We start from the raw sequence: 12,158 nt of genomic DNA, 5'->3' as shown, positions 1-12,158 counted from the left end.
TACATAAGAAATGATGGAGTTTAAATGTTACCATTCCAGAAAGAGGTCTTGGTGTCACTGCAGAGAGTATGCTGAAAACAGCAGCAGGTGGAACGTGAAGGAAAAGAGATAAATAATAAAACCCAAAAAGACAATGACACTGTGTAAATTCCATCATTTACCCTCACCTTGAACTGCATGCAGTTCCAGTCATCCCAGCTCAAGAAAGATATATTAGAACAGAAAAAGGACAGAAAATGACAACAAAAGCTTCCATATGTGGAAAGACTAAAAAGATGTGGGACTGTTCATCCTAGTAAAGAGATAACTAAGGTGTGTGTGAGACTGTAAGTATATTGAGAAATATGATAGAGATCTATAGAATCATGAATAGTGTGGATAATATAAATAAGGAAGTGTTACTTATCCCGTCACAGGACACAAGAACTCAGATTACCTAAGGAAATCAATAGGCTGCAGGTTTAAAACAAACAAAAGGGATTACTTCTTCATGCAGCATGCTGTCAACCTGTGGAACTTTCTGTTAGGGCATGTGAAGACCCAAAGAATAACCAGGTTCAAAAATATAACTAAGTAAGTTCATGGAGGACTGGTCTATCAGTAGTTATTAGTCAAGGTGGTCAAGGACACAATCTCATGCCTTGGGTGTCCCTACACCTCTAACTGCCAGAAGCTGGGACTGAACAACAGTTACTCAATAGCTGCTCTGTTCTCTTTGGTTCCTCTGAAGCCTATGGCAACAACCACTGTCAGGGATAGGGTACTGCTCTACAAACAATAATAGAACAGTCACTGGTCAAAAGAATTTACACGGAGGACAGTAGTAAGTGGAAGAACTGTGCAGCATGTGGAAAGCCATCACATCACCAAGATGGACGCAAAACACTATTACACCTTTAAAATTCACAACATGAGAAGATACACACTTGAGTCTCTCTCACTTGCATGACATAGCACACTCTAAAATTACCAAAGAAAGTGCATTAGTTTTATCTCAAAGCTCTACAACTTCTGGTACTGACAATTAACATAGCAAGAATTATTTGAAAGTGATCTTATCCTCATAATTGCAGCTCTTGTTAGCCAGCTTTACAAGTGATAAAGTAGAAAAGTTCATGTTTTTATTATTACCTGAACCGTCTGATAATCTGAAGGATCAAATCCCTTCACAGTCACCTCCCGAAAAACTCTTGGTTCCAGTTCGTCTTTTGTCAGATCACAGTGATAAATAATACCTGAAACAACATTGCAAGTTTGTCAATTAAGTGCACAGGCATCATTAAAAAGACATTGGATTAGAAGTCAAGACAAACTAACAAATGGGCAGGTTAACCCAGCAGGGTAAAGAAAGAGCCTTGATACATTCTGACACCTGATAATTGACATGCACTTCTTCACTGAAGGATTCAGAGTCTTCTGTAGACTAAGAACAATTACTGCTGCCAATACTAAGCATTCAAACATAGCATATCCTCAGGGAACTAAATGGAAAAAAACTAAGATGGTTTGAATTTAAAATGCATGATAAAAAGCTGGAGTAACAAATCCAACAGAATTCCAATAACAAAGATTTAGGTGTTTACTTGGAAACATAGTGAGTTAACAGATTATACCAATGGCATTGAACAGAATTTGGCCTAATACAATCACCTAGGGCCTGAGCCTGCAAACACTTAATCACATGAATAATTTTACCCCATTGAGTCACACCACTGAAATTAGTGGGATTACTCGTATGAGTAGAATTACAAAAGCCTTAAGTACATGACCATGATGAAGCTGGTAGACTTAAACTTGTTTTTTTTATGGCACAGTGACAGAATAGCTGCTGCAGGGCCCCTTTGGGGGGAGCAGCTCTCTACCCACTGCACATGTATGAAGTGGGCAGAGTCATACATCCACTGCCTCTTCATCAATGGGAACACGGGAGGGGAAAGTCACCGCACAGCTGTGTAAAGGCTGGGTAGGCTCTGACTTTTTCACTGCAATTTCTTCTTCTAGAAGCCTGCAAACACATAAGCAGGTGTTAAAGTTCTCTGGACTCATTCTGTTCTCTAAACTTCTCAAGAAAGGTAAGTTCTTCCCCAATGCCCTCCAAGGTGATTAATTGGTAGGAAGAGACAAGGACAGTCTTGTGGTCAAAAAAAAAATGGATTGTGATGCCAGGCCAATGGGCTGAATTCCCAAACATCCTCTATGGTCTTAGACACCCACTTTGTCTCCCTGTTTCTCAGATGTAAAATGGACATTATATTACTTCCTTTTTCTCACCCTTTGTTTATCCAGACTGTATGTTCATACATATATTTTGGCATGGTCCCCATCAAAATGGGTCCTTAGTCTTGGTTGGGAATCCTAGTATGATATGAACAAACATAATTTTAATAGCCAGTAGTCAATATTCTTCAAGCTAGGCTTACAGGACAGAGGATCACTGTGTCAAAATCTGCAAGAAACACTGGATGTGGTGACAAATCTAAGATCGCTTTCATAAAAGGCCCTATTCCCAATCAAGTAGTGCAGTGTCATTTCCAATTCAGATAAATTAAGATTAAAGAGGAAAACACGGTGTGCGAGCAAGAGCAAGATTTAGATTCTCTTTACTGAATTAGGTATGGAAGTACCAAGATTTACCACTTTTTCTTTATGATTTCTTTTACCTAAGAGCTACAGTGCCGTCCAGACTGAGAGAGCTGCTCAATGCCAGAGTATAAACAGCAGAAGCTGAAAGTGCAGCTGTAGCTCAGAGCCAGTGAGTAGAACAAAAGTAAGGTCAGCCCAGATTCTCCGTCTATCACTATGCTGACTGACTTGACAACACTGCCAAAAATAAGATGCACACAGCCAGCTTGCAGATTCTTTTGGCTGCTCTCAGCACAGTATATAAACACAATGTGAGGTTGTATACAACAAACATTCAGTACCAGATCGCCCTACCTATCAGCAAATAGGAAATAATACAAGACTTAATTTTATCAGATGGTTAAAAGACAGAAACCTATGATTTAGGTATCAGTAAGAAAATTAACTTTCTTAACCCAAGTTGCTCCTACTTGTAATAACATGCAGCAGTAGTACAAAAGTGAAAAGCAGGGACCATTTAAAGAGCAGGGAGCTCAGAAAAGGGAATCAGCAAGGAATCTACAAAAAACCCTAAACAAACCACTTGACATGCTATCATGTACTTAACAAAACCCAAATGAGCCATATTTCACTCCCAGTCTCTCTGGCTATCACGATGAACAATTCTGCATCTACTCTGAACCCCTTCATTTTACACTGGCACAAAGAGGCTGTTTATTTCACAAGAAATCACTGGACACGTAGTTTTACTTGACCAAAGCTTGTAGGCTTTGCTTTTCTTAACACTCAGGATGAGTCACATCCCATTCTGCACTTGTCATCCTTCCCCATCTTATCCAGCTAAGCCTTTATGAACAGCCTTCTTCTGCTGTCTGACACAATTTCAAGATTTTTTTGTGAATGATCTTTCTGGCTGAAGCTGGTGGGATTTTTCCTGTGTGATGTCACACCTGCCCAACACCACCACTCACATTAAGAGCCTATATTCACATCAGTTCCAGTCTGGATACACTCTTCCCTGCCCCTCTTTTTTTTTGTTTGAAAGGAAGAGTTGTCAGGGGAGAAGGAGAAATGATATACTTTAAGAAAACAGTTCACGTGTGTTTCTTCTTCCAATATAAAATATAGGAAAGCAGTCCAGTAGCACTTTAAAAACTAACAAGGTAATTTATTAGGTGATGAGCTTTTGTGGGACAGACCCACAAAGCTCATCACCTAATAAATTATTTTGTTAGTCTTTGAAGTGATACTGGACTGCTTTTTTGTTTTGATAGTATATAGACTAGCATGGCTAGCTCTCTGTTACTGTAAAATATAGGGTGACTTTGGATGGCAAAATTAAAAGGGTGCCTGCCAAGGCATAAGAAGAGGAAAAAATGGTTACCCATGTTTCATAAATATTGTTTTTCAAGGCGTGTTTCTCATGTCCATTCCAACAGGTGCATGAGCATCAGAGAATCTTTAGATTAGTAGTACCTGTTGCGTCAGCTGTGAAAACCCCTGGCTTGGCACCTTCAAGTCATGGTGTATAGGGCACTGCCATCCCCCAACCCTCTCAGTTAATTCTTGCCTAATTATTCTGACTGAGGGGAGGTAGGTGGGATCTGAAATGGTCAGGAACACCACATCTCGAAGAACAATAGTTTTAAAGGCAGGTATCTGTTATTTCTATTTCGAGTGCTTGCTCATGTGCATTCCAACAGGTGACTCACCAGCAGTTTCCCCAGAAGGAGGGTAAGAGATCACCTGGCTGCCAGTTGCAGGGCTGCCCTGCCAAAATCCAGATCGTCTCATACTTGTTGGGTGATGGCACAACGAGACGTAAAGGTGTGGACAGATGACCGTGTGGCTGGCCTGGACAGAAACTTGTGCAAGAAACTCTGCAAAAGAAGCCTGTGCACTCACGGAATGGGCTGTTATTGCTGGTGATGGGACCAGTAGGTCATGGCAGACCCTGACGCAGGGTAAGATTCTTGATGAAAGGTCCTGGGTTGAACTGGGGTGCTGCTGCAATAAAGAGCTGTGTTGATTTATTAAATGATTTTTGTTTGTTCAATGTGAAAAGCCAGGGCATATCTGACATCCAGTGATTAGAGGGCCCTTTCCCCTACTGCTGACATGGAGTTTAGGAAAGAACACTGGCAAAAATATGCCCTGATTCATATGAATGGGGAAAACACCTATGGCAGAAAAGCTGGATAAGGGTCTCAGACAGGTAGCTGTGGTTGTAGCTTCACAAATAAGCAGTCCTTAAAGACCTTAAAGACTATCAAATGTATTAGGTAATGAACTTTCATGGGTAAGACCCACTTCTTCAGATTATTGGCATAGACAATTAAAATCCAGGATGTAGGTGAGGATGTAACTGTACTTTTAAAAAAATAATAAAAAGTGAGGGGTGTATGGTGGTTCTGAAGTGCTAGCTCGGAGATCAGAGAGTCTCCTGGCAGAGGTTATGGCAGAGGTTAAGGAGAGATACAAAAACAAACAAGACAGTGGTGACTGAGGATGAACAGCTGCCTCTGTGAATAAGCATATCAGATAGTGTCTTTGTTCCTTTTTGGTACAAGACCTAAAGTTCCTGTAAACAAGACACTTATCTGTTTGATGGGGCTTACCAAGGCACTTAAAGCAGGAAGAATATGGAAGGAACTGGGGGAGTGGTTCAGCCACAAGGATCTCTGATGATCGTGCATGCATACACACATCTAGTGGGATGTACACAGGCAATCACTTGAAGAGGAAGCTCGCTTTGACAATGATCCCATACTAAAGGTCCTCACTTTTGGACAGAAAGGATGCCTTTTGCAAACAAGCCATGCTCCTTTCTGGATGTTTTGATTTTTTTAAATCAAAAAGACCAGTGCCTGACTTCCTCCCAGGTTAATGAAACCCACTCTCCACCAAATAACTGCACACTCATTATCTTCTACACACATGCATTGTCCATGTGAACATTATGCTTCTTTGTTAAAATTTGGCATATATTGCAAAGACAACTTGAAGAAAAAGAACAGTTTAAGTTTGGAAGCTAAGAACTCCATGATCAATTTTTAGCCAGTAAATTTGCCTTTTGAATCCACCAATATTTTTCTAGGGACCTCTTCCACTTATCCAGGGTTCTTCTGATAATTACAAAAAGTCAATCAGAAGTTAAGCAAGCACAGTAAAAATAAAATGTCTGGATGTATGATGTATTTATATCACTTTGGACACTGATTATTTAGATTATTTTGCTTGCACAGGACCTATAGCTCTCCATTCAGGTAATAAGAGTTGCGTGTACTCAATACCTTTGTAAGCCAGGACTCCAGACAGTGACAGAAGAGTGCATAGCAATGTGGAAATGTAGGGCTTGTCTCACACATTGTTTTTGGAATAAATTCTGTCTGGTCAACTGTAAACTGCCACTAGGGAGAGAGAATTAGAATGAGTGCTCCATGTATTTCTTCAGCAAGTGCTGAGCACAGACTAGGATAAACGAGAAAATTATGAAGTGTAACTGTTTTTTCAGATCCAGCTACTAGACTTTTTATTATTCAGAAGAAAGATGAGTGAATCGGTAGCTCTTCACAGACCATCCAAAGAAGATAAATGCTGCTTTTTCTACTGGTTAGGATTGGAAAGCACAGCCTTATTTTATCATCAAGCTATTCATTCTCTTGGCTGCAGTAATGATCTTCAAAGATGATGAGCACTTTGATGGAAGTTGTGAGTGCTTGGTATTTTTTATTTTATTTATTTATTTTTGGTGTGGTTGTAGGGGTAGGCAACTTGAACTGAGCTATTAACCAGGATGACCATGCAGCTCTGCTACAAGCACATTTATACAGCCTACAAGTGGTGCTATGAGAGCAACATGTATTCCCTTCCTTAGGAGGGCGAATGAGCAACAATTTTCAGTCTTCCAGGGAGTATGTGGTAGTACTTTCTGACCCCAGATCTCCATACTATTAACTCACCATTGATCCACAAGATGCAAAAGTCTTCTCTAATAATATATTTTAAATACTCACTCCAAATAACTACTCCGTATTTAAGGGAAAAGAGAAGTTACTCACCTGGGTAGTAACGATGGTTCTTCGAGATGTATCCCCGTGGGTGCTCCACAGTAGATGTCGGGCTCGCCCTGGCGCCACAGATCGGAAAATTTCCAGCAGTCTCCGTCGGATAGCGCATATGCCGATGTGCGTCGGTCCTTCACGCGCTTACGGTCACGTGCGCGATCCGGACCCCACCAGTTCCTGATCAACCGCTCCGGATGTCCCTGAAAAACATGAAACAGAGCTTCGAAGTGGGGAGGAACGGGTGGGTAGTGGAGCACCCATGGGGACACATCTCGAAGAACCATCATTACTACACAGGTGAGTAACTTCTCTTTCTTCTTCGAGTGGTCCCCGTGGGTGCTCTACAGTAGGTGACTACCCAGCAGTAACCCCCACAAAAAAGGAGGTGGGTACCCGATTTATGAGCAGCTTGCCCTTGAAAGGACTGCTGTCAACAGGCGTGTATCCTCATCAAACATCTGGTGCATGACATAGTGCTTGGCAAAAGTGTCGTAGGATGACCAAGTCGCCGCTCTGCAGATGTCTCTCAGCGCGATTCCCTTGAAGAAGGCCGTCGACGCTGCCATCGCTCTAGTGGAGTGAGCCCTGGGCGGAACTGGCAGAGGAGTCTTGCGAAGCTCATAGCACAGTCTTATGCATGACACGATGTGGTTTGAAATCCTCTGTGAAGATAGGCCTTCCCCTTTCGACCTGGGTGCAAGGGACACCAGGAGTCTGTCCGTTTTCCGGAAAAGCTTAGTCCTATCTATGTAAAAGGCCAACGCCCTTCTCATGTCTAATAAGTGCAGCCACGCCTCCTTGCTGGAGTTGTGAGGCTTAGGATAAAATAAGGGTAATACTATCGGTTCGTTAATGTGGAAATCTGAAGAGACCTTTGGAACGAAGGCTGGGTGTAATCGCAAGACCATCGCTTCCTTTGAGAACACTGTGCAGGGTGGTGTGGCCATTATTGCTGCAAGCTCGCCCACCCGACGGGCTGACGTAATCGCAAGAAGGAAGGTTGTCTTCATGGTAAGTAACTGGAGGGGAACTGTAGCCAATGGCTCAAAGGGCGGTCCCGACAGCGCGTGGAGGACCAAGTCCAAACTCCATGATGGCGGTATCGGTTTCCGAGGGGGATACAGATTTGCCAACCTCTTTAAGAAACGTGTGACAACAGGATGGGCAAATATGGCTGATCCCTCCTCTTCGTGTCGAAAAGCCGATATAGCCGCGAGACGAACCTTTATCGAGCAGAGAGAGAGCCCCTTTTCTTTGAGTTCTAGCAGGTAGTCCAGAATTGTGGTTATAGGGGCATCCAGAAGTGTCAGCTGCTTGGAAGAGCACCAGGAGGTACATCGTGTCCACTTGTGCTCATAAGTCCTTCTGGTGGAAGTCCTCCCACTACACTCCAGGACTTGCTTCACTCCCTCTGAACGTGTACTCTCTAGGGCACTGAGCCATGGATTAGCCATGTCTGTAGGCGGAGTCCCTGCGGGTATGGATGCAGTATTGACCTCCGAGCCCGTGTGAGAAGGTCCCGTACTGCCGGTAGGGGAAACGGCCGGCGACGTGCCATGCGCAGAAGCAGCGGGAACCATTGTTGTGGATCCCAGGTTGGAACTATGAGTATCATGCGTGCTCTCTCCCTTTTGGCTTTCTCCAAAACCTTGTTTATGAGTGTTGTGGGAAGGAACACAGAGTAGAGGGCCCTTCCATGGGATCATGAAGGCGTCCCCCAAGGATCCCTGTCCTATGCCCGCTCTGGAGCAGTACCGGGGACATTTCTTGTTGTTGTGAGTGGCAAACAAATCGATTTGGGGAAACCCCCATTTGTGAAACACTCGGTGGAGCAGGTCGGAACAGATCTGCCACTCGTGCGTGGGAGCAAAGTGTCTGCTGAGTTGGTCTGCCTTTACGTTGTGGACACCCGGCAAGTATGAAGCTCTTAGGGTTATGTTGTTGGCAATGCACCAGTTCCACAACCGGACAGCCTCCGCACAGAGTGCACAAGATCTGGCCCCCCCTTGTCAGTTTATATAAAACATGGTGGAGGTGTTGTCAGTATTTATCCCGACTACTTTCCTGTGCAGGTAATTCCGAAAATGCCTGCACGCACTGAACACTGCTCTGAGCTCTAGTATGTTTATATACAGTGTCTTCTCCACGGGGGACCATAAACCTTGAGTGGCTTTGTTGCCCATGTGTGCCCCCCATCCCATATGGGATGCATCTGTTGTGAGAAAAAAAAGTAATTTGCGGTTGGCGGAAAGGTACTCCTACTAGTAGGTTCTTGGGGTTTGCCCACCATGCCAGTGACCTTCGCACCTCCGTTGTGGGTGATACCATCCTGTGAACGGTATGGGCTGATGGTTTGTACACGGTCGCCAACCAATGCTGCAAGCCTCGCATGTGCAGTCTGGTGTTTTGTACCACAAACATGGTGGTCGCCATGTGCCCCAACAACTGTAGACATGTTAGGATTGGAACAGTGGGGCTGTACGTTATTACTTGTACCAGAAATTTGATGGCGCAAAAACGGGCATCGGGCAAGTATACCCTTGATGTAGCAGAGTCTATTCGGGCTCCTATAAATTCTATATTTTGTGTGGACTCGGTTTTTGACTTCAAGTGGTTGATGATGAGGCCCAGTGAGGTAAATGTGCTTGTGGTAATGCGTATCATTCGTAAAAACCTCCGCTCTGGAAGTTCCTTTCAGCAGGCAGTCGTCCAAGTATGGAAAAATGAAGACGCCCTGTCTGTGTAGATACGCTGACACGACCGCCAGGGTTTTGGTGAAAACTCTGGGTGCCGAAGAGAGACCAAATGGAAGGACTCTGTACTGGAAATGTTCTTTGCCTACTGTGAACCGGAGGAAACGTCTGTGCGCCGGATGAATTGTTATATGGAAATACGCATCCTGTAAGTCAAGGGCTGCAAACCAGTCTCCTTCGTCCAGTGCCGTGATTATGGAAGCAACTGTAGTCATTTTGAAGCGCTGTTTGCGCAGATACCGGTTGAGGGCCCGTAAATCCAGGATGGGCCTCCAACCTCCTGTCTTCTTCTCTGTGAGGAAGTACCGAGAGTAGAAGCCTTTGCCCTGAAATTGTTCCGGTACTCTCTGCACTGCCCCTATGAACAAGAGGTGGTCCACCTCCTGTTTTAATTTTATATGGTGAGAGGGATCCTTGAAAAGGGGCCTCGTGGGAGGATTCGGTGGTGGCAACGATTGAAAAGGGATTGTGTACCCCGTGGCTATAATCTCCAATACCCATTTGTCTGTGGTGATGCTTTGCCATTGAGAGTAGAATGGCTTGAGTCGATGGTGAAACATATGTTAAGATTGGCACTGAGAGACGGTCTTGGTTTTGCAGTCCCCGACATACCCGTCAAACCTGCTGTCTTATGTTTTGTCCGGATGGGGCACGGCCCTGCTGTGGCCAATGTCGAGGGGCCTTGTACTGTTGTGGCTGTTGTTGGCGCCCCGATCATACCCCCGCTGAAAATGAGTGCGCTGTGGTTGATAACTATAACGCCGTTGCTGAGGGTAAAACTTCTTCCTCCTGTATGGCGGGGTATATATACCCAGGGTCCGAAGTGTAGCTCTTGAGTCCTTACTAGAGTGTAGAACTGAGTCAGTTGATTCTGCAAATAATTTCTGCCTGTCAAAAGGAAGATCTGCGATTTTTACTTGCAGATCCTTGGGAATGCCGGACATCTGGAGCCACGATTCCCTGCTCATTACCACCGCAGTGGCTGTGGAACGAGCCGCTGTGTCCGCTACATCCAAGGCAATCTGGACTCCTGCTCGTGAAGCTGCGTAGCCTTCTTGGACAATTGCTTTGAGGACCGGCTTTTTATCCTCTGGAAGGAAGTCCATGAGCGAGGCGAGTTTAGAATAGTTGTTGAAATTGTGGTTCGACAAATGAGTGGCGTAATTCGCCATTCGTAGCAGTAAGGTAGATGATGAATAAACCTTTCTGCCGAGGAGGTCTAATTTCTTTATATCCTTGTCTGATCCCCTGGATTTATACTGGGATGTTTTGGCCCTGTGTTGTGAGGATTCAACCACTAGTGAATTAGGCTCTGGGTGACTAGAAATTCCATGCCCTTGGCAGGGACAAAATACTTCTTATCCACCCTTTTGTTAGTAGGAGGGATGGAGGCTGGAGTCTGCCATATGTTAGTGGCTGACTCCATAATCGCTTCATCCAATGGGATGGCTATCTTAGATGAAGCTGGAGGTCTGAGGTTTTTGAGGAGCTTATGGTGTTTCTCCTGCACCTCCGCCACTTGAATGTCTTGTGATTGAGCCACCCTTTTGAACAGCTCTTGAAACTGCTTTAGATCATCTGGGGAGAGAGATATCTCCAGGAACAACAGCTTCATCTGGGGAGGACGAGGAGGCACCGCTATGATACATCTCCTAAAAGTCCTCAGGTTCCTGACTCTGTTCACATGGTTGTACTTTTAAGGTTTCTAGGTGGGGTTCCAGATCCTTTGAACCAGTCTCTGACTGGGAAACTTGTGGTGTTCCCCCAGGTTGAGGCTGTGTGCTGTGATGTTGATGAGGTGTTGATGCGGATCTACGCCGAGACCCAGATCTCCTGTGCCCATGTCCCGTATAGTAAGGACGGCGATAGCAACAAGGACAACAGCCCAGTGATGGGGACCTGGACCACGACCTGAAAGCGTAGAGGTGATGTGTAGAATGGCATGACCGTCGAGATGACACTGACATAGGTGGGGATCCCCTGCGATAGTATTCATAGGGATCCCTGCTTGAAGTTGGTGAAAAATGTCCAAGTCCAGGAGATGGCGGTTGAAGGAATGGAGATGGAAGCCTGCTGCAGGCTGTTGGAGTTGCTGCCCGCTGAATCTCTGGGGGACAGCAAGGTGATAACGGCAGCGCAATGACCTCAGGGGAGGGGCTGCGGTGCCGGGTGTTTGCTTTCGCTTTCCCCCGCTCGGGTGCCGCAGGTGTTTTCATCGGTGCTGGGGAGCTCGGCACCGTAGTCGGTGCCGTGCTGGGTTCCATTGCCCCTGGTGCCGCGCTCAGTGCTGCTGTCCTTGGTGCCACTCGGGAAGTCTCCTCCAGCACCGTTGGGCTCCGTGCCGGGTGCTCTCTTTCCGGTGCCGTCGGAGCCGCAAGGCTCGGTGCCACAGCAGCCGGTGCCGATCTTTCCGGTGCCTGCACAGCCCTCGGTGCTGCCTCCTTAAGAAATGGAGGCCCGTGCAAGGGCACATGCGCCGTAGCCTTCCCACCATAAGAGGCCAGCGGGCCCGGGCCCCGTGTTCCATTCATCCCGCTCATAGAAGTAACTGGCAGGGATTGAGTTGGTGAAGTCTTTTTCTTCTTCTGCACAGAGGAGGTCAGAGAGGCCGCCTTCCTCTTGTGCAAGCCTGAAGAGCCCTCCTTACGGGGCTTTTCAGATGTCGTAGGCTGGAGGGCCTTGTCGAAAAGGAACATTTTGAGCCTCATTTCTCTGTCCTTTTGAGCTCTAGCTGTGAGCTTAGAGCAATGAGGGC

The 12,158-nt window shown here is 45.5% G+C and overlaps 1 protein-coding gene across 2 annotated transcripts in view; it reads right to left on the bottom strand.

Moving 5' to 3' along the window:
* PREP (prolyl endopeptidase) overlaps window positions 1–12,158 on the bottom strand; it is a 201,297-nt gene that overhangs the window by 60,454 nt on the left and 128,685 nt on the right. For both annotated transcript variants that reach the window (XM_074990809.1, XM_074990810.1), the window contains one exon: window positions 1,132–1,235. In XM_074990809.1, coding sequence (XP_074846910.1) covers window positions 1,132–1,235 — 104 coding nt within the window. The remainder of the gene's footprint in view (window positions 1–1,131; window positions 1,236–12,158) is intronic.

This window comes from Carettochelys insculpta, chromosome 3, assembly GCF_033958435.1.
Source record: "Carettochelys insculpta isolate YL-2023 chromosome 3, ASM3395843v1, whole genome shotgun sequence".
NCBI classification, from domain to species: domain Eukaryota; kingdom Metazoa; phylum Chordata; order Testudines; family Carettochelyidae; genus Carettochelys; species Carettochelys insculpta.
The sequence above is the reverse complement of the archived record's forward strand: the minus strand, read 5'-3'. Positions and strand labels throughout refer to the sequence as shown.